The sequence below is a fragment of the Capsella rubella genome, unplaced genomic scaffold (genome assembly GCF_000375325.1).
Source record: "Capsella rubella cultivar Monte Gargano unplaced genomic scaffold, Caprub1_0 scaffold_4, whole genome shotgun sequence".
NCBI classification, from domain to species: Eukaryota; Viridiplantae; Streptophyta; class Magnoliopsida; order Brassicales; family Brassicaceae; genus Capsella; species Capsella rubella.
This window is the reverse complement of record NW_006238920.1, coordinates 1332184-1353617: the sequence shown is the minus strand read 5'-3', so window position 1 is coordinate 1353617 and position 21434 is coordinate 1332184. Positions and strand designations below refer to the sequence as shown.

Below are 21434 nucleotides of genomic sequence, written 5' to 3'. Positions count from 1 at the left end.
TATCAAAGACTTTAGTCTTCCATTTTCTAGTTTTCAAAATTTTCAAAGAAATAAACATAAAAATAATGTTTTGAAAAATCTAAAAAGTTTTAAAAACAAAAAGAATATGCTTTGTTTTATCTTTATTATATCCAGAATATATAAAAAAGCATTTTCATTGCGAAACTTCTCATTATTTTATACGAAAACCACCAAAAATAACGAAACAAACTTTCACCAAAAATTTTATACTTTGTTTATATTTATTTTTTCTTGCCGTTATGGTCTCTGCATTGCGCCACCCTTAATTTATGTATAGAGCAAAACTTTCACAAAATTAGCATACAAAATAAAAAAACAAAAGAACTCAAAAAGAGAAAGTATCATCCACCATGTCCATACAGGTCCGTATCAGCTTTCCTACCTGATTCTCTCCTCCCCACATAAACCACAACACCACCTATACACTCTCCTCCTCCTCCTCTCTCTCTAAATGCTCTCTGGTTTTTAAAAGCTTTCTCTCTCTTTCACAAATCCTTAAATTCATAACTCTACACACACATAACTCTGTGCTTGCGAGCTAGAGAGAGACACTGCAGAAAGAAATTAAAGAGCTTTCAATCGAACCCAGAAAACAAAAAAAGCATTCATTTTTTCTTCTTTCTTTGTTGCTTTTTTTTTTTTTTTCTGCTTTTCTCTTTCTCTCTTTTGTGGGCACAACACAACAGCAAAGTAATGTTTTTTCTTCTCCTTGTGGTAAACTAAGCTCTCTTCCATGTTCATGAAGATGACAACGATGGAGAAAAATCCTTTCTTTCTCTTCTCTGTTCTGTTATTACTCTGTTTCTTCGTTACTTGTTCTGTCTCCTCTGAACCCAGAAACCCTGAAGGTAGATAAAACAAGAAAAAGACTCTTTTTTCATTTGGGTATTCGAAAGTTTCGAACTTTCTAATTTTGTGGTGTTGTTTTGAACAGTGGAGGCGTTGATAAACATAAAGCTGGATTTACATGATCCACATGGTGTTTTGAACAACTGGGATGAGTTCTCTGTTGATCCCTGTAGCTGGACTATGATCACTTGTTCTCAAGACAACCTCGTAATAGGCCTGTAAGTATTTCTATTTTGTTTTGTTTTTATGGACATTAATGGTGAGGTGATAAATTCTTAATCTTTGTCTCTTTGTCTCTGTTTCTCCCAATTGCAGAGGAGCTCCAAGTCAGTCTCTTTCAGGAACTTTATCTGGTTCAATCGGAAACCTCACTAATCTTCGTCAAGTGTAAGATTTTGTTTTGTTTGTTTCTTCATTTTATATAAAAGTGTTCTCCTTTTGTTTGTTTCTTCAACCTTTGTTGTTTTGGATTTTTGAAGGTTACTACAGAACAATAACATCTCAGGCAAAATCCCACCGGAGCTTTGTTCTCTTCCTAAATTACAGACTTTGGATTTATCCAATAACCGGTTTTCCGGTGAAATCCCCGGTTCGGTTAGTCAGCTGAGTAGTCTCCAATATCTGTAAGTCTCTCTGTTTCAGATTATTTGATTATTATTATTATTCAATCAAAGCTTCATCCTCTTTAACTTAAAACCTCGTACGTTTCTGTAATGATTTGATTTTAGGAGGTTGAACAACAACTCATTATCTGGGCCCTTTCCTGCTTCTCTGTCTCAAATCCCTCACCTCTCTTTCTTGTGAGTATATAAAGTTTGGATTTTTCCTTACTTGTTGTTGCATAAAGACTCATGCTTTTTGATGTTCTGGTTACAGAGACTTGTCTTATAACAATCTCAGAGGTCCTGTTACTAAATTTCCTGTAAGGACATTCAGGTAAGACTTTGACAATTCACTTCTTGGGTCTTGTCAAGATTGAGTTTTCTGATTGTTTTCACTGTTGAATGTAGTGTTGCTGGGAACCCTTTGATATGTAAGAACAGTCCACCGGAGATTTGTGCAGGATCTATCAGTTCAAGTCCTCTTTCTGTTTCTTTACGCTCCTCATCAGGTACAGTCATCAGATTCAACAGTCTTGCTTGCTTTTTCATTTGAGTTTATTCATTTTCTCATGAGTTTACTATACCATTTGGTTTTTTGTAGGACGTAGAACCAATATATTGGCAGTTGCACTTGGTGTAAGCCTTGGCTTTGCTGTTAGTGTAATCCTCTCTCTCGGGTTCGTTTGGTACCGAAAGAAACAAAGAAGGCTAATGATGCTTCACATAAGTGGTTAGCAAGCTTGTGGTTTTATTTTAATTGATTTCAAGAAGGTTTTGTTTGTTTGTCTAAAGTGAAATATGTGTTTCTGGTTCTTTATGTAGACAAGCAAGAGGAAGGGTTACTAGGATTGGGAAATCTAAGAAGCTTCACATTCAGAGAACTTCATGTAGCTACGGATGGTTTTAGTTCCAAGAGCATTCTTGGTGCTGGTGGGTTTGGTAATGTCTACAGAGGAAAGCTCGGGGATGGGACAGTAGTTGCAGTGAAACGACTGAAAGATGTGAATGGAACTTCTGGGAACTCACAGTTTCGTACTGAGCTTGAGATGATCAGCTTAGCTGTTCATAGGAATTTGCTTCGGTTGATTGGTTATTGCGTGAGTTCTAATGAAAGACTTCTTGTCTACCCTTACATGTCCAATGGCAGTGTTGCCTCTAGGCTTAAAGGTAATCATAGAACTGGTTTTTGTTGACTGATTTTTAGTCACAGAGATCACTTGAACTAACTTTTGTTACTGTTACAGCTAAACCAGCATTGGACTGGAACACAAGGAAGAAGATAGCGATAGGAGCTGCGAGAGGTTTGTTTTATCTACACGAGCAATGTGATCCCAAGATCATTCACCGAGATGTCAAGGCAGCAAACATTCTTCTAGATGAGTATTTTGAAGCTGTTGTTGGGGATTTTGGGCTCGCGAAGCTACTCAACCATGAGGATTCACATGTCACAACCGCGGTCAGAGGAACAGTTGGTCACATTGCACCTGAGTATCTCTCCACTGGTCAGTCATCTGAGAAAACTGATGTCTTTGGGTTCGGTATACTTTTGCTAGAGCTCATCACAGGAATGAGAGCTCTCGAGTTTGGCAAAACCGTTAGCCAGAAAGGAGCTATGCTTGAATGGGTAAGCAAGCAATTACTATAGATTTAGATTTTAGACCAAATGTATAATCAAAAGATAGTCTTAAAAAACTATTTTTGTGTTGCAGGTGAGGAAGCTGCACAAAGATATGAAAGTAGAGGAGCTTGTAGACCGAGAACTTGGGACAACTTACGATAGAATAGAAGTTGGCGAGATGCTACAAGTGGCTTTGCTATGCACTCAGTTTCTACCAGCTCACAGACCAAAAATGTCTGAAGTGGTTCAAATGCTTGAAGGAGATGGATTAGCAGAGAGATGGGCTGCTTCACACAACCATTCACATTTCTACCATGCCAACATCTCTTACAGGAGTATCACCTCAACTGATGCCAACGGCAACAACCAAACAAAACATCTGTTTGGTTCCTCAGGATTTGAAGATGAAGATGATAATCATGCCTTAGATTCATTCGCCATGGAATTATCTGGTCCAAGGTAGAGTAAATCTTGGACAGAGAGAGAAAAAAAGATACAATATCCCCATGACTTCACTATTTTTGAGTTTATATAGACATGTAAATGGTGATCAATCCAAAATTGAGATTATGGGTCTAATGTTTACTGTTTTGGATGTATATATTTACGGTTTTCTTGAAATGTGTTTGTGTTTTGGTCTCTGTCTCTCTAAAAAACTAGTTAACACTTGTGAAGTTGTGATGTCTTAAAACTTGTGGTCCTGTGATAGCAATGTTTGGTCAAATTCTCACCTTCATGTGTTATTATCAGATTGTTACTGACCTACAACTTATTGATATGTTGACTTGTACTGCTTCTGATCTTTTTTGTTTGGTTTATTTTCTTAAAAAAATAAAAACACACAGAACACAGAGCTGCAGAAGATGTAAAGTACATGATATGTTTTATATGTATTAACCCCAACAACTTTTGCTATTTATAGTCTCATGATCTTTGGTTGTTCTTGGATATTATTTTGTTGTCATCAATTCGTTGTGTGTAGATTATTTTATACTCTTCTTCACATCACAGTCTTGATGCTACTGCACTATCTTAATCTTTATTTGTGCTACAAAATGGTCTCTGTAGTTGTCACTGAAGTTCTGTCTGAGAACAGCAATGGAATCTTTTTTCAAAGCATCATTCTTACTCTTCCTCGTTGTCTCATACTTCACAGTTACCAAATCTGTTAAACCTAGTCGAATGGTGATGAAGCTTATACACCGTGAATCAGTGACTCGTCGCAACCCAAACGATCAGGTTCCGGTCACTGTAAAAGACCATATCAAACATTTGACCGATATTTCATCAGCCCGGTTTAAGTATCTACAGAATTCGATTGAAAAAGAGCTAAGCAGCAGCGAATTCCAGATTGATGTGCATCAAGCAATCCAGTCGTCAATGTTTTTTGTGAATTTCTCCATAGGACAGCCTCCGGTACCGCAGTTTACTATCATGGATACTGGAAGCTCACTTTTATGGATGCAATGTCTTCCCTGCAAACGATGCTCATCAGATCATATGATCCATCCTGTCTTCAATCCAGCATTGTCTTCAACATTTGCAACGTGTTCCTGCAATGATCGATTGTGCAGGTATGCGCCACATGGACATTGCGGCTCCTCAAATGAGTGCCTTTACGAACAGGTATATATAAGCGGTGCTGACTCAAAAGGCGTTCTAGCTAAAGAACAGTTGACCTTAACAACACCAAACGGGAATACTGTTGTGACCCAACCTGTTGCCTTTGGGTGTGGGTTTGAGAATGGAGAGCAGTTGGAGAGTGGGATCACTGGTATTTTGGGTTTAGGAGCCAAGCCCACATCGCTTGCAGTACAGCTCGGGTCTAAGTTCTCTTACTGCTTAGGCGATTTAGCTAACAGAAACTACGGTTACAATCAGCTGGTTCTGGGTGATGACGCGGACATTCTTGGTGATCCAACACCCATTGAGACAGATGATGGTATCTACTATATGAATCTTGAAGGGATTAGTGTTGGGGAAATACAACTCAATATCGAACCAGAGGTATTCAGAAAAAGAGGATCAAGGACAGGGGTCATACTCGACTCGGGCACACTCTACACTTGGCTAGCAGATAAAGCATACAGAGAACTCTACAATGAAATAAAATCCATTCTGGATCCACGATTAGAGAGATTCTGGTTTAGAGACTACTTGTGCTACCATGGGAGAGTGAGCGAAGAGCTAATAGGCTTCCCTGTGGTGACATTTCATTTCACAGGCGGAGCTGAGCTGGCTATGGAGGCCACAAGCATGTTTTATCCAATATCAGAACTAGATACGTATCAAAACGTTTTTTGTATGTCGGTGAAGCCAACCTCAAAACATGGAGGGGAATATAAGGATTTCACAGCTATTGGGCTAATGGCACAACAATACTACAATATTGCTTACGATCTCAACGAAAAAAACGTCTATCTCCAGAGAATCGACTGTGTTCTACTCGATGACTATTCCCCATCAAAGTAAATATTGTAAACATAAAACATCTTCATGTAAAAGGGATTCACAAAGCCTAGGGAGTTTACCAATTTTATAGTTTGAAGAACATTCCCCAATTTCATGTTGTATGTATTCCACAAGAACACACTCATCTCGCTCTCGTCCTGACGACTGGCCCTCTCGAAGCTTTCTTCTCCATCTTCTCTCTCTTTTTACGAGATTTTTCATCTTCGACACCTCCCTACAGAGAGACATGGCAAAGCATTAGCCTTGTTTAAAGCAGTTCACAGTACTTAAACTAAGTTACTCTTACCTCTGAGCCTTGTGACATAAATCCTCGAATAAGACCAGACGCTTTATACACTCCAAACGCAGGTATCTAAACAGCAAACAAAAGATTGCATCATTTTTCTCAGCCAGACCTCTCTACACACCAATCTCAGGTTATCAATAAGCAAACACCAAAAACGAACAAACGTACCACTAGATACATGTACCAAAACTTTCCAGAGATGATAGAAGCTAACTGAACAAAGCAAGTGATATAGATAACATCATGCAAGTATCTGCAAAGATCATCCAAATTATGATATCAAATGCAAAATTCAAAACATGCAGAAGCTAGATCTTGGTTCTTGCATGATCATTTGATAACACATACCCACAAATCCCACCAGTGGTCATGTCAAATCCACCATCGATAAGCTCACCATCATCTGTAACACTAGGTTTCGCCATTTGATTCAGCTGCTTATAAGGAAACGCGTAAGCCACCGAAGTTATCACTAAGCCGATCCAGTGTTTCCAAGTAAAGCTCGAATGATAAATCAGCATCCTCACAACGAAGTACACAACCTGTGTGACCATAAATTACCAAATCCAATTCTCAATTTCGTGGAAGTGAGATCTAATCCATGAAATAATCTGGGAAACGCATAGATTGAAGAGGAAATACATTGGAAGCGATGATGAGTTGACGAAGCTTGTTCATGTGTTTCGCGTTCTCTTCCTTTCGTTTCTTAGCTCCTTGATTCGCCATTGTTGATCTCCGATTCTAAAGCTCTCAATGTTCTTCGGTCTTTATTCTTTTTCCCCGGCGACGCAGAAGTTATGGTAAAAGACGACAACGACGACCATCTTTGCTTCCGATGAATCTTGTCGTATATGGGCCAAGGCCCGTTACTTATCATTATAACAGGCCCAGTTGAGCTTTCCTCATCATATGTCACAAGTTTGGTTCTTATGAAAAGGGATAGAGAAGCAAGCTCTTCCAAGTTCCAAATGATTTCCTCTAGATTGTATAATTCAGGTATGTGCTTGACGCAATTTCCAAGTTTATAAACACATTTTGTTTGAAGGTTTGAATTGTTGAAGCTGTGGCTATGGTTGATCAATTGACTGTGTTCCATAGGTGAAGTGTTTTAACCTGTTGATGTTCTCTGCATATTTGTCTTCTTCAAAATCTCATTTCATTACAAAATTACATGGGGGAAAAGAGCATCTAAGCATTGTTTAAGGTAAGTGTAGATTGGTTTATCAAAAGGTTACAACCCTTGACCAAAGCAGATGAAGATTTGAGATCAAATTGTTGGGGTTTACTGCAATCTTTGAGTACAGGAGAAAGTATTCATGTACACTTCTTACTGATCAGTTTATATAATAAAGTGCAGATCTAACAATAAGTTTCCTCTTAGTACCGAAATAAAGATGACTGGTTGATGCATATACCAAGCTAAGAAGATGATATTAGAGGTTTAAGCATTGTATCCAAAGTAAAAGCACAAGCCATCACATAGGTGGGGTTCATCGCAATCTTTTTAGTACAAGAAAGAGTATTCATGTAGACTTCTTACTGAATCAGTTCAAAATAAACTGCGAATCTACCACCAAGTTTTTCTCAAAACTAGTGCTTAGTACACAAAAAGATGGTTACCGATGAATATACCCGAGCTAAGAAGATCTACCAACTGGTTCAAGAGCTTCAACAGTGACAATGCTGTTTCCTCTAATCACCTGCACTCAAACCAAAGGAGTACAGTTAAACATCGGTTAACCTCAACAGATGATTAATAGCAAGGGACACAAAATCGAGCGAGACCTACCACCATTCCAATGTCGGTTTTGTCATTACCATTCACCTCAACAGTGTTATCCACAACAAGATTCATGAACTGGTCAAACCCACGAAGCGTTCCAGTCACCATTCTGTTAGCATTAAGCTTGACTGCATTCCAAATACAATTCATCAATCTCAACATCTACAACAACGTAATAAACAAAATCTAACTAGAACTACTGTTGCTGAGGGAATTAAAAAAAAATAACAAGAGACTAAATTCAGGAACTACAACTAAAATCAGTAAAAACCAGACCAGGTTTGATTCACAGAATCTTAAATCCTAAAAATTAGCAGATTATAACATTCCTCTATCTCTCTGTCGTGAGAGATAAGTCCTAAAGTTGCAATCAAATCTTCAGCTAAAGGTTATAGAAAACTGAAATTTCCTAAGTAAATAAGTGTGGATGAGGATATTTGAACTTACTTTGGAGCTTCTTATCCATATACCTGCATCGAACGAAACAAAATCAAACAACAGGTTAGACCAAACCAAATCAGAAACAGTAAGATACAGAAACAGAAAGAGATAAATAAGAACAAGGGCTTACTTCTTGAGATCCGGAGGCTGACCTGACCGACTCATGGTTGAAAAATCCGAATTGAGAGCTTTAGAGTTCTCTCTCGTTCTCGGCTTGAAGAAGACTGAGTTTGCACTGAAACCCTAAAGTTTTGATTTTTTGGAAGTCTAAGTGTCAGCGTCTTCGTGTATTTTACTACTTTTGTAAGCCCAAATATCTTTTGAAGCCCAATAAATTGTGGAGTAAAGCCCAAATTTTATGATTATTGTATTTTTGTATTTTGGTAATATGACAAGTAGGTGATATTATACGATGTTCGCGCTAATAGGATTTCTAATTCATAAAGATTATGCATCTAGCAAATTAATCAAATATTTTTGCTTTCATCACAACCACAACATGTGGAGCGACAAATTTAAAAAGTGCAGTTCTCTATTACCACGACATGAAAAAGGTTATCATATAAAATTTGATTTAAATTCTGATGGAGCATGATGAACGATGAGGGCACTTTGATGATATCGCATACTATTTTTTTTAACAACTTAAATCTAGATGGTGTCAAATCAATTATAGTAACACAACTAATTATATTACATATCTTTGTTACTTATAATATATATTTAGATGAACTTAATTGTCAATTTAACAATCTCAAGAACTATAATATCTGCATTTTCGAATTGAAAATTAGTTCTTAAATGGAGAAGTTTAAATTTCACCGATGTAGTTCTTATATAAGGCGACAATGATTTTCTTTGAATATATTATTATGTTTTTTCCATCAGACTCCATCATATTCATATGAAACAAACAAAATCATCTCCCTAATAGGTTGTCACAAATAAAAATAATAATAATACATCCATTGATAAAAAAAAAATGTAAATCTCTAAGATTAAATTGGTCAGAATTTAAAAAATCTAAATATGGTCGAATAGGTTGAATTGGTTTCTCTTGTCTATGAACTCTCCGTTGTTAATGTATTTGTTGCCACACGCAACGATGTATATATGTTAAATGCAATAATTTATATATATATTTTTTTTTCTCCACTTCATTTTTGGTGTTGATTTAGATTCAAGGAAAATGTCGTTTTATTGTTGATAAATATAAACGATAAATGTGGCTTTGTATTTAGTAATTAATCTACTATAGCATCTTTGGAACACTTTTTGCAAAAAAAAAAAAAAAAAATACTATAGTTCACATTTTTTACTCTTCATGCATTTAATGTTTTGTAAGAAATTGATGAAAAACATTTAGCTACTACTTTTATGTATTAAAAAATACATTTTTCTAAATATGTTGTAATTTGATTTTTTTTTTAAACGGGTGTATATTACTAATCGATTTTTTTTTGAAAAAAATTGTTTGTATAATAATGTATTTTTTAATATAAAATACAAATACTGAATTGAGATTACAATATATTAAATAAATAAATAAACAAGCTATTATTATTTTTAATTAACAAAACTGAAATTTTGTATTATAAAATATTTCTTTGTAATTTTCTTGCCCTTTAATTTTTAACAAGCAAAGCCAGCTTGCTTAGGGTGTTGCTAAAATTTTGCTTAAAATATTTAATGTAAATCAACCAAAAATACATAAGCATCGATGCGTAATTTGGGTGTTTAAGCATCACCTAAGCACCACCTACGTGTCACTTTGTAAGTGGGTAAAGGAAAAATAGATTAAAAGAAAAAAGTTTTTCCTAATTTTTTTTCATTTTAGAAACAACACCTATCTTTCCCAACTTGTCTGTGAAGATGATCACTATATTGGTTTTCTAAGATGATTTGATTAACACATGAGTATATTGGCACATCAGTACATTGAGACACACTTTGTGAAGATACAAGCTGAGAAAAGTCCATTCTTAGCTGAGAGACTTAATATTGTTGTTCTTCCCACACTTGCCCTCATTAAGAACACGAAATGTGGATGATTATGTGGTAATTATGATGTTTTACATGGATCTAATGAACGAGACGTTGTACCTAGTGAGTGTTGAAATGGGTTACTAGTAATGTTAGCTTTGTTAATTTACTTCATTCTTCGATATGTTGTTTGTAATGGGAGGTTTTGCACAACTTGGAGAACATCATTAACAAGTGTACTTACCATAATAATGAAACTTTTTATTAAGCACCCATAAAAGGTGTTTACCATTGGACAGCCCAAAATTTGAAAATTTATGTAAAAGTGCTTAAGTACTAAATTTTCATAATTTATTAAAAACAAATTAGGTAGTCTTACAAAGTTGCATCTCTTTTTCATACCTAAATCCAATATTACAAAGTTATAAACTATACACTTTACAAAAAAAGGTTATATTGTACACAAGCTTGAGAGCTTCATCTTCCGTATTCACAATCTGGTTGAAGCAAAAGTATCTACCACAAGTCGAAGTATCTTCAAATGCTCGAATGTGAACGTCCGCTACAAACTCTACGTCTACGTATGCTAACATACCGTTCTCATACATTTGTGCAGCTCTTACAATCACAAATATTGCAAAGCACAATTAGTTTATTAGTTACTATAAATCTAACCAAAATGAATGAACTATGTTTGTATATTGTACCCTTGAGGTAAGAAATGGTGGATCTAGAGTTGTGTTGAGCCACTGATGGTCCAACATAAGCCCCGGGTTAACCGAGACCATGTTGAGCATACGGTCCATGGCTAATGCCCAAGCTGCCTTCTCAGATTGTGTCTTCGCAAGTGCATGCCATAGCTGCACATATACCCACCACACTGACACACACAAGTTTGTTAAAAAAAGATAACTTTATATTCATCCTAAAACCTTAATTTAAAGCAACAGAACGTTACAATTCCTCTTCTGTAGCTTCCATGTCTCTGATCTTCTCTTCAACCATACTCTCCTCCCCTATCACCAAAATCCTCATTAGAAAAGACAGATAAAACAAAAAAAAAAAGAATCAACCTATCTTTGAGACTTGATGTTGATGTTCTTCTTCTATATATAAAAGTCTCTACTTTCCCAAAAACAAGACTTCTTTGAGAGGTCTTGATGTTCTATTTTCCCAACAAAATCATCACTTGTATATAGAAAGTCTTAAGACCTATGAACAACAACAACAAGTCATAATTAAGTCTATTGTTCAAAAAATAAATATCAACGAGATCAACCTCACAACAAAGTTGAAATCATTTTTATGAGTAAAGAAATCTTTTAAATTGGTCTTTATTGTATTAGTGGTGACTTATTGTTTTTATTCGATTAATTTTGTGTTATAAATTGTATTCCTTAGTTAAGTTATCTCGTAAGAAAAAAAAAATGACTGTTGTAATAATATTTTGTTACAGTTGTAATAGAAGAAAATAACAAAAACAAACCCTCTTATTAATTTCCTTCATTAAACTCATATTTTATATGACCGTTATTTTCAATTTCCTTTTCATTCTCTTTTATGACCGTTATTTTCAATTTCCTTTTCTTTCTCTTTTGTGACCGTTATTTTCAATTTTCAATTAAATAATTTGCTTATAAATATTAAAATACTAATTTCTAGTTCTTCTTTAATAGAGAGAAATCAAAATTATATATTTCTTACCACTTCTTTCTTCTTCTAAACCCTAAAACCAAAACTAAGTCATCTCCTTTGTTCATTCCACTCGTCGATTTGTTGTTGTGACTTGTGAGATTCGGTTTCTATGATATAGGGCTGAGATGATGAAGCTGAGGCTTGAGAGGTTGTGGCGGTCGAGGTTTTCTGGTTCTTCTTCTTCTTAGTCGTCTCTCTCTCTCTTTTGGTTCCTCTCCTTCGTCTTCATGGTGGTGCTTCATCTTTCCCTTTCAAGGTACACTGCTCTGTTTATTTTGGATTCATCGTGGCTGAAAAAGCTTGTACCTTTAGCTTTCCTCTCCTCGATTTGTAGTTGTGACGTGTGAGATACGGTCAGATGATCTAGGGTTAGATATGAAGCAGAGCGATCAAACGTGGCTGTCGAAGCTTTTGGTTCCCCTTCTTCTTCTTCGTCGTCGTCTCCCTCTCTCTCTGTTTTGGTTCCTCTTCGTCTTCATGGTGGTGCTCTTGCTTCCTCTTTCTCCTTCAAGGTACACTGCTCTGTTTTTTTGGATATCTCTCTCTTCTTGTTCCTCTCTGACTTTGGAATCTATCTCTGTCTCGATATGGTCTTCTTGTTGTTGATCTCTTGTGTCCAGTTTTACGGGTTTTGTTATTGCAATCATCATCTTTTTTGGAATTACAAGATTTGGTATAGTGCTTAATTGGTTTTATTTGCATTGTTTTACTAAACTTATTACTGAATCTCATGTTGGATTGTGTTTGCTTCCTGACCACATTGAATCACGTGTCTGCAACAGCATACAGAACTCAGTCTCATAGTCGTTATAGCCATATAGGTGTCTATGCCATATACGATTGATGCAAGCCAAACCAATTTGTCTACTTTTTTTTTAGTTCATCAATCATGTTAACCTTTATGATTCACGGTACTGTTTATATTCAACTCTTTGGTTTTGTAATGAGTATTAATAGTTCTATGTCTCAGCCTTTATGGTTCACAGTTTTTGGTAGGTCTAGAGCTTTACAATGTTGATTTCTTTGTGAACTGTTGAGGAGACATTGTCAAATTATATCCCTATGTGTAGACTCATGAGTTTCTCTTTACCATTCCAGCTACAGAAACAAGGCAGACCATGGATGGAGGTTTCAGCACAAAGACCAGCAGAGTCTGCAATTTTTGCTGCGTTAGATGTAGAGCATCACAGATCAACAACGCCAAGTTTCAGTCAAGGATTCGCTAAAGGATCGGCAAAGATGACGACGATGGTCTAGTTGGCTGGTCACTGACAACGTTGGTTGTTTATTCTTGATAGATTTGTGAGTACTCACCACTTTATATCTTACGGGTTTGATTTGCGTTGTTTTATTAAACTTATTACTGAACTCATGTTGGATTGTGGTTGCTTTCCAACCATATTGAATTACGTGTCTGCAACAACATACATAACTCAATCTCATAGTCTATGCCATATACGATTGATGCAAGCCAATTTGTCTACTTTTTAGTTCATCAATGTTGTTGGCCTTATAATTCACCGTATTGTTATTATTCATCTCTTCTGTTTTGTAATGAGTATTCATGGATCTCTGTCTCCTTTGTATCTCCCTTTTTTATATGAGTTTGTGTAACCAGTATCAGTGTTAGAGTTCCCTCTTTTGCTAACTAATAAGGTTTCAGACCCTTGATAGAAGCTGTTGGTTTTACTTCTCTGTAGTTGTTCTCTTGGTTTTTGATTTTGGTTATATTGTCTTTGCAGGTCACTATGATGTTCTCTATTACTATGAAGATTTGATCAAGAGGACTTCCTCACAGTTTTCAAAAAGAAGATGGATCATCATGGAGCATCAGCATTACTACATTTATAACCGAGGTATGTATACTGCTTTACTGGTTTGATTTGCGAGCTTCATTGCATTGGTTTTTTTTAGATTTACTACTGAGTTTATATTGCTTGCTGTACCACATAGACGTGTCTGCAACATACAGAAATAAATCTCATAGTCATATATGCATATACCTTTGGAATGATGTGTCTTTGTGTCTTTGTGTTATACGTTTGCAATGTTGTGTCTTTGTGTTATACTTTTGCAATGCAGTGCAACATATACGTTAAAAAAGTGTGTGTGTGTTTGATGTGTCTTTTGATGTTTCTGTTGGTTTCCAAATGTTCTCTACAGTCTGCAATTTTGATGGTGAAATTCAACACTTTTGTTTCAGGGTGAATACTCATCAAGGTTCGATGGTACTTACGATTTCACAGGTATATTCTTAACTTTTCTAATTTTTTTAAATTAAAAATAAATTAAGAACAATTCATCTAACTTTTGAAAATTAAAAATAAGAACTTTTAAATAATAAAAATAAAATATACACTAAACAAAAAGAGATTTTATATTTTTCATTTCTATTTTTTCTGATTTAGACTAAAATTCAAGAGCTTTTAAAATCAGGTTTCAAGTAAAGTTTAATTTTTGATAAATCAAAATGTTCTTTTTGGGTTAAAATCTAAGTGTTAAACTTAAATACATTGAAAACAAACCGGGCCGAGCATCCAGTCCCTTTGTGGTACGTCAGTGGTGTATAAGTTCAACATGTTTTCGTGTATTGTAAATTTAACACTTAGGTTTTAAGGTTTTTAATAATTAATACTTTTAAGTAAAGGTTTTTAAATTTTTAGGTATTAAATTAAAATACTCTGAAAACATGTTAGACATAGCACCCAATCACTAAGTGATCATTGTAAATCAGTTTGGTGTATATAAGTTTAACATGTTTTACGTATTTTAAATAATAAATTTAACGCTTAAAGTTTTTTATAGGATTTTGCGCATTACAAATAAACCATTTAAGTCGTCAATTTTTGAAACTCTACCCTCCATATAAAAAAAGCAAAAAAATATACTAAATCAAAATTTATGTATTATTTTAAACGATTTTACGGTTACATACATTTATTTATTTCTTAAAACTTCTATTCTGCTGACTTCTATTTTGTTAAGCCTTCAAATATGTCTTTTGTCAAGCTTTCTATTCTTTTTGTTAAGCCTCCCAAGATGATGACGACGACAACTATTGTGAGGTATTAACAGAGGTTGTTGTTTTTACAACGAGGCAATTATATGATTAAAACTATCTCTTAGTTTTCCATAATTCTAGTATGTGATTGTTATATCAATAACAAATCGTGTGTCAAACAAACATTTTGGATTTCTCAAGTAGAATTCTCGCAAATACACAAGAATTTTTGAACGATGCCCATTTGAGAAACGTGATGTAGTTTTTCTTACTGACTGTTCACACTTAGTGAATGTGTTTTCTCCATTCCAGTGGTCGACATTTTCTACTTATCTCGAAGAATAAAAACCGATAGAGAAGGATTTTCATCTTACTTTTTAAATCTTATCTCTCGTCTCTTCTCTAACCCTGTAGTAGCATGTCTTCACTAACCCTGTAATCAGCGTATTTTATTTATTCTCCAAAAAAAAAATTGTTATCCAAACAAAAATTTTAAAGCGGATACGTTGACTCCAAAAATGTGTACCATAGCGCATCACTTTTGTAAACAATATTCCCACTTGGATTGCAAATCACTATATTTTATGGGGAAAAAAGGTTTTCAACATCCAAAATGTTTCGATAGCGACAGATCACTAGTTTTCATCAACATCCAAAATGTTTTCGATAGCGACAGATCACTAATCTTCATCAACATCCAAAAACGGAAAAATTGGTAGCTTCGATGACGACATATTTAATTTCTTCTTCCATTAGAGTGACTAACTCATTCTTCACAATTTATCTCCTTATTGCTCTTAACCTACAAAACAAAACAAAAAAAGACTAAATTGACGATTATCCACAAGTTTTCGATTAGTTAATATATTAATTACAGTTTGAAACCTATTAGCCGTCAAGATCTGTCTTTATATTGCATTAGATAATCATTAAGTTCTATCTTTATATTGTCTGTGCGATTCTTAGTCATGTCTAACAAACATCACAACTTGAGAAAGACAAGTGTGGATAAACCCAATACAACCAAAATGTGTGGATCGTATTTTAAGATATAGACACTCATCATTTATAACATGTTTTGTATTGTAGAAAATATAGTATCTAATTGATGAATGGAAAAAAGTTAGCTATACACACTTTAAAGTTGACAGCTCATTCAATTACATCAAACACATGTTAACATTTATATTGTCATCTATCTTAGCTTGCAAATGTGTAGAGTCTTGTAGCATTCCATGATTTATACAATATTTTTTTTTGTTATTTGTTGCTAGCTTGTATATCATAACAAAGATTCACATTTCTATGAGTAACACATTTTTATTAAACTTTTTATTTCAAGTAATAAATATATAAAATACAAATACTGAATTGACATTACAATTTATTAAATAAATAAATAAACAAGCTATTTTTTATTTTAATTAACAAAACTGTAAATATTTTTTTCTTAACATATTTCTTTGTAATTTTCTTGCCCTTCAATTTTTAACAAGCAAAGCCAGCTTCCACCAGCTTGCTTAGTTTCTTGTTTCTCAATCTCTCTTCATAAACTTCACTTCCTTGCATCTCTTTCTCATACCTAAATCCAATATTACAAAGTTATAAACTATACACTTTACAAAAAAAAAGTTATATTGTAAAAAGAACAATAAACATATGTACCTTGGTGGCATAGGTATTAAAGGTGATAGAGTTTGCACAAGCTTGAGAGCTTCATCTTCCGTATTCACAATTTGGTTGAAGCAAAAGTATCTACCACAAGTCGAAGTATCCTCAAATGCTCGAATGTGAACGTCCGCTACAAACTCTACGTCTACGTATGCTAACACACCGTTCTCATACATTTGTGCAGCTCCTACACATTGTCACCATAATTAGATTATGATTTATTATACATCTACCTATCATGAATGGATATGTTTGTAAAATTTATAATATGTGTACCTTTGAGGTAAGACATGGTGGGTCTAGAGTTGTGTTGAGCCACTGATGGTCCAACGATTAGGCCCGGGTTAACCGAGACCATGTTAACCATACGGTCCATGGCTAATGCCCAAGCTGCCTTCTCAGATTGTGTTTTCGCAAGAGCATGCCATAGCTGCCACACACAAAAAGTTTGGTACTAAGAAAAAACTTAACTTCATCGTAGAATCTTAATTAAAAAGTAATTACAAAACTAATTGACTAGTATTCTAGATTATGATCTAGGTTGGATTTAGTTAAGAGGGTTGACCTATTTAATATTTTATTAAGGCAGTCATACATTGAATATTGACCAAAATGATTCTAGATAAACACATGACATATGTCAATACATTTTATGAAGAACCATTTAATTATAAAGTTCTAACAAAATTGCAATTTTCAAAACATGATTAGTTAATTAGACTTTTCAGATTGATTGATGAAAAAGTGCATGAAATAATTGTTCAGAAACCTATCATATTTTACAAATCAGTGGGTCCAATATGTTTCTGAATCTTGAACTTTTCAAGAAAATGATAATTAATATAAAAAGTATATAGTCGAAATAAAAATAGTAAAATACTAATATTACCTTCTTTTTGAGACAAAAGTCAAGATCACTCCAAGACTTCTCATCAACATCTTTCTGAGTTCCAATGTTATCTCTCCAAATCGCAGCAGTCAATGAAGATGAGAACACAATCTTCTCTATACTCTCTGTTCTTGCACATGCTTCCACCACATTGATAGCTCCTCTCACTTCCAAATCCACTTCCTTCTCCTCCTAAACACAAAATCTCAGTTTTACCAAACCATAAACAAACAGAGAAGTGATAGAAGACAATACTAAAACTCACATTGTATCCTTCAGGGTTGTCTAAGCAACAGAACACAGCGTTACAGTTGTTGAGAGCAACGAGTATGCTTTGGTAATCTAATACATCAACATCATAAACCTCTAATCTCTCTTCTGTAGCTTCCATGTCTCTGATCTCTTCCTCAAGCATACTTTCCCCTATTACCAAAATCCTCATGAGACTTTGTATTGTTCAAAATCAAGATTTGACTGTAACCCATTCAAGAACTTAAACCCATTTCACCAAATTGGTCAAAACCAATTAGAAAAAAGGTTAAAAGGTTAAAACTTTACTGTACCCAAAAGAGAATTTTGAATGGTTTTTTTACCGTTTTTACGGATAGCTGCGTGAACAGAGTAACCTTTAGTGAGCAATCTCTTGAGAATCCAGAAACCAACATAAGTGGAAGCATCAAGAACACAACAACAAGAAGTGGGATTTTCTTGATTCATCAGTTTCTTCTTCTTTATGTTCTTGAAAATATCTTGAAAAAGTGAGAAAGAGAAGATGATATTTTTGAGTTATATAGAGAGAGACGCGTGAGGAGGAGAAGAAGGGGAAGAAGTAATAAATAGGAGAAAGGTGGGTGAACGATATAGTATATAACTCATCTTCACATAATCACATTTGTGTTTGGTAATCTATTGAACGATGGAGAAACTGAATAAATGGTTCTTTAGAACGCCACTCATTTTTTTTATTAGTATTTTATATTTTTTATGACGACAATTTTTATATTAATTACTTCAATATTTTTTTTTATTTTAAAGAAAAACTAGAAACTAGAAGAACTTATTCTAAATTTTGTAGATGATTAAGAATTTTAGAAAGAAATTTCAAAATAAAGTGATGTATGTAATGAACTAATTTAAAGGTTTGCGCTGACAATAAAATCGATCCTACCAAAAAAACAAATGACAGTAAAATTGAAATTAGAGAATTTTTGACTAATGCCTTTTTGCAAAAGTATCTTTTGTTTTTGGCCATTTTCATTTTTATCCTATTTTACATAATTAAAATAAGTTATAATATTTAGATTTTGTTTTTAGGTTTGGTTTCTCTATTTTACATTTAGGGTATAGTTTTGAAGGGATAAAGTTTAGTATTTAGAGTTTTAGTTACTTTGTATATAGAAAAATAGTATTTTTCTGAAAATAGAAAACAAGAGAGGGTATTTTTGCAAAGTTGTACGGAAAAATGTATTTTTGCAAAAAGGCATTAGTAAAAAATAAAAATACTGTTTAACTCAAACAACTCTTAGAGAAAAAAAAAACCATAAAAATGATATTTATAATAAAAATACATATACAATTGAAAAAAATTAGTGTGAAAAGACGCAGCTCTAAGTAGAAAAAAAAATCAAACACACAATTCTTCGTAAAAACACAACCATTAAATGTGATAGTTAAATCAAATTATAACGAAAAGACGCAACTCTAAGTAAAAAATAAATCAGTCAAAAATTTACTATGATTAGAACCAATGTTGCAAAATTATTTATAGCGATAAAAATATAAGATATATTTTATGAAAAAATTATAGTTAAAGAAAATTAAGGCGAAGAGACAAGATTTATAAGCTAAGTAAAAAACATATATAAGATATATGTTACGAAAGAACAAGATTTTACAAAAATAATTCAGACAGTGGTTAACATAATGAGTTAAACAATCGAAAATATCCTTCACTATAGTTTTTCTCAAGTCGTATCTGTTTGATGAAGTGGTCCCTAAAATGATGGTATTTTTGCATATTCAAATTCTGTGTGTTTAGGATAACTGAATTACAAACAAAACATAAACATTGAAAATTCTCAGAAGATTTATCAATAGAAAAACACAACTTGTATAGTTGTATATATATCACCTTATACACATGAAAGATGGTTAATATATATGTGTCTTTACCTTAATTTTTAACATACTATTTAATCATTTAAAATTTATAAAGCATAAACAAGAAATAGTAATTTTATTGATTTTATTTTTGAAAGAATCTAGCATTTCTCAGTTTTCAATAGTTTAATTATGTGTCCATTAATTATTTTATTTTATTTTGCAAATCAATTTATTATTACCTTATCTATTATTTTTTATTTTCATATATTTTTATAAAATAAATGTAAAATCATTTTTACTCATGAAATATATTATAATGACTAATATAGAAGATATGTTCATGAAGCTTTCGTGTTCTATTTTTGGAATATGTATTAAGAGGCAAGGCAAGGAATGATATGTAAATTGTAACCCATACTAGAGCTGTATATCTCTACTTAAATATGGGAATTTTCTTCTTAATTGTGAAATATTATAGCTTTTAAGGACTGATGCCAAGCATTTTATTGGTTTACGAAATCATATAATCCTCTTACATATCATTATTTAAATAGAAAGAAAAGATTTTATAACTCAAAAATATGTTTATAAGGAAAAAAATCATGATAACACATTAATGTCTAGTATTTGTGAGTCCTAAGCTTGCTTATAAATAGATTAACGAAATGCCACAATAACACAAACAAACAATTATCTTAATAGAAAAGTTTAGAAGAAAACTAGAAAACGTGAAAGCATGGAGAGGACACTTACACTTGTATCCTTTGTTAGCCTACTTATCATATTTGCCTCAGGTATTTTTCAAGTGTCATGTTTCTTTTACTCCTTTGATATGTTCTATAAAAGCTTGGATTCGAAGTAATATGGTACACAATGCTCTAGTTGTTGAACAGGCAAGAGCAGGTAAATGCAACGAGGTCGTAGGCCCTTGCAACGCCGGATGTGACCAAAGATGTAAGGCCATGCACGGGCCATCGTGTGAAAGCAAATGTGAAGGTATCCTTGGGAATTTGTCGTGCACATGCGTTTACGACTGTTCCCGAAAGATTTGCAATGGTGGCCTTGGCAATTGCGGTGTAGCCTGTAATAATCAGTGTTGTGATGCAAAATGCGCACAAAGATACAATGGTGGACGTGGATTTTGTAACACCCTTTTTGAATTTAGTGTGTGCCAATGCAAGTTCCCTTGCTAAACACGAGGCTACAAATTTTGTAAAACCATAAGATGTTCTTTTTATTTTGTAACCGGTAACGTCAATAATATGGTAATAAATTTGGTTTTCAGAAAATCAACATTTTAGTTTCATATAAGTATTCATCCAATAACCATGTGAATATGTTTGAGGTATGAAATTGTAAGGAGAGCGTAAATATGCATTTCTCTGAATTTTCAATTTAATTTTTATTAGTTTTTCTTTTTTCAATTTATTTCAGCGGAAAGTTTTCTATTTCCAAAAAATGTATATATATTTACATATATATTGGGTTGATTAGAATGACTTTTTTTTTAGGAAATAAAAGTCAATATAGAATATGTTTATAATTATATAATATCAAAACAATTATAAAAAACTGAAACATTTTTATGGTCAACACCAAATTATGACAAATGGTTTATTGTAATAAGATGGTCGCGATGTTGATTACATATTATCATACAATTGATATATATATATATATATATTATATGTAGGTATTCTATACATTTATTTTGTGCAATTAATTTTTAATTTTAAATATAAGATGTGTGGCCATGTTGTTTTGTTATATTTCGTATAGCTGACTACTTGTTTCTACAAAATAATCATGAAACGATAAATGCATAACCATTATCCAACTAATAAAACATATATATATATATATATACCAGAGAAAGAAAAATATTAAATCTGTTTGTTTTGTCGCCATAGGCATCTGCGGGCCTGCGGCTGCAGCGAACACATATGTTTCTATAGTTTGGATTGCCGTAGGTTGCTGCACTCGGCTAATACTATGTTCTACAGTTATAATTTTAAACGTC

At 33.5% G+C, this 21434-nt stretch overlaps 6 protein-coding genes and 1 long non-coding RNA gene across 7 annotated transcripts; 4 read left to right on the top strand and 3 right to left on the bottom strand.

The window, feature by feature from the left end:
* The first annotated feature begins 338 nt into the window (after positions 1–338).
* Positions 339–3729, top strand: LOC17888383 (probable LRR receptor-like serine/threonine-protein kinase At2g23950). The gene is made up of 11 exons (XM_006295500.2): positions 339–869; positions 956–1088; positions 1186–1257; positions 1350–1493; positions 1599–1670; positions 1747–1806; positions 1881–1981; positions 2074–2202; positions 2295–2639; positions 2717–3096; positions 3182–3729. Exons 1-11 carry the CDS (start codon positions 755–757, stop codon positions 3551–3553), a joined length of 1923 nt encoding a protein of 640 aa, XP_006295562.2. The 5' UTR covers positions 339–754; the 3' UTR covers positions 3554–3729.
* A 180-nt stretch (positions 3730–3909) lies between these two features.
* On the top strand, positions 3910–5574 carry LOC17889368 (aspartyl protease UND). Its single transcript, XM_006296400.2, has one exon. It carries the CDS (start codon positions 4189–4191, stop codon positions 5560–5562), a length of 1374 nt encoding a protein of 457 aa, XP_006296462.1. The 5' UTR covers positions 3910–4188; the 3' UTR covers positions 5563–5574.
* LOC17889264 (transmembrane protein 208 homolog) lies at positions 5529–6647 on the bottom strand. The gene is made up of 5 exons (XM_006295039.2): positions 6491–6647; positions 6197–6390; positions 6017–6101; positions 5849–5914; positions 5529–5776 (listed from the first exon to the last, which is right to left on the bottom strand). Exons 1-5 carry the CDS (start codon positions 6572–6574, stop codon positions 5684–5686), a joined length of 522 nt encoding a protein of 173 aa, XP_006295101.1. The 5' UTR covers positions 6575–6647; the 3' UTR covers positions 5529–5683.
* Positions 6648–7250: 603 nt separating this feature from the next.
* On the bottom strand, positions 7251–8327 carry LOC17889694 (probable small nuclear ribonucleoprotein G). The gene is made up of 4 exons (XM_006295286.2): positions 8203–8327; positions 8079–8101; positions 7638–7759; positions 7251–7548 (listed from the first exon to the last, which is right to left on the bottom strand). The coding sequence occupies exons 1-4, from the start codon at positions 8235–8237 to the stop codon at positions 7486–7488; spliced, it is 243 nt and encodes an 80-aa protein (XP_006295348.1). The 5' UTR covers positions 8238–8327; the 3' UTR covers positions 7251–7485.
* Positions 8328–11805: 3478 nt separating this feature from the next.
* On the top strand, positions 11806–14043 carry LOC111831212. Its single transcript, XR_002834444.1, has 5 exons — positions 11806–12006; positions 12085–12262; positions 12849–13052; positions 13493–13606; positions 13954–14043. It is a non-coding gene; the product is annotated as an uncharacterized LOC111831212 (long non-coding RNA).
* Positions 14044–16160: 2117 nt separating this feature from the next.
* Positions 16161–18054, bottom strand: LOC17888281 (cinnamoyl-CoA reductase-like SNL6). Its single transcript, XM_006294608.2, has 6 exons — positions 17905–18054; positions 17577–17734; positions 17312–17503; positions 16699–16852; positions 16417–16609; positions 16161–16333 (listed from the first exon to the last, which is right to left on the bottom strand). The coding sequence occupies exons 1-6, from the start codon at positions 18026–18028 to the stop codon at positions 16240–16242; spliced, it is 915 nt and encodes a 304-aa protein (XP_006294670.1). The 5' UTR covers positions 18029–18054; the 3' UTR covers positions 16161–16239.
* A 2096-nt stretch (positions 18055–20150) lies between these two features.
* On the top strand, positions 20151–20607 carry LOC17889781 (defensin-like protein 181). The gene is made up of 2 exons (XM_006295901.1): positions 20151–20208; positions 20297–20607. The coding sequence occupies exons 1-2, from the start codon at positions 20151–20153 to the stop codon at positions 20605–20607; spliced, it is 369 nt and encodes a 122-aa protein (XP_006295963.1).
* Positions 20608–21434: the final 827 nt, after the last annotated feature.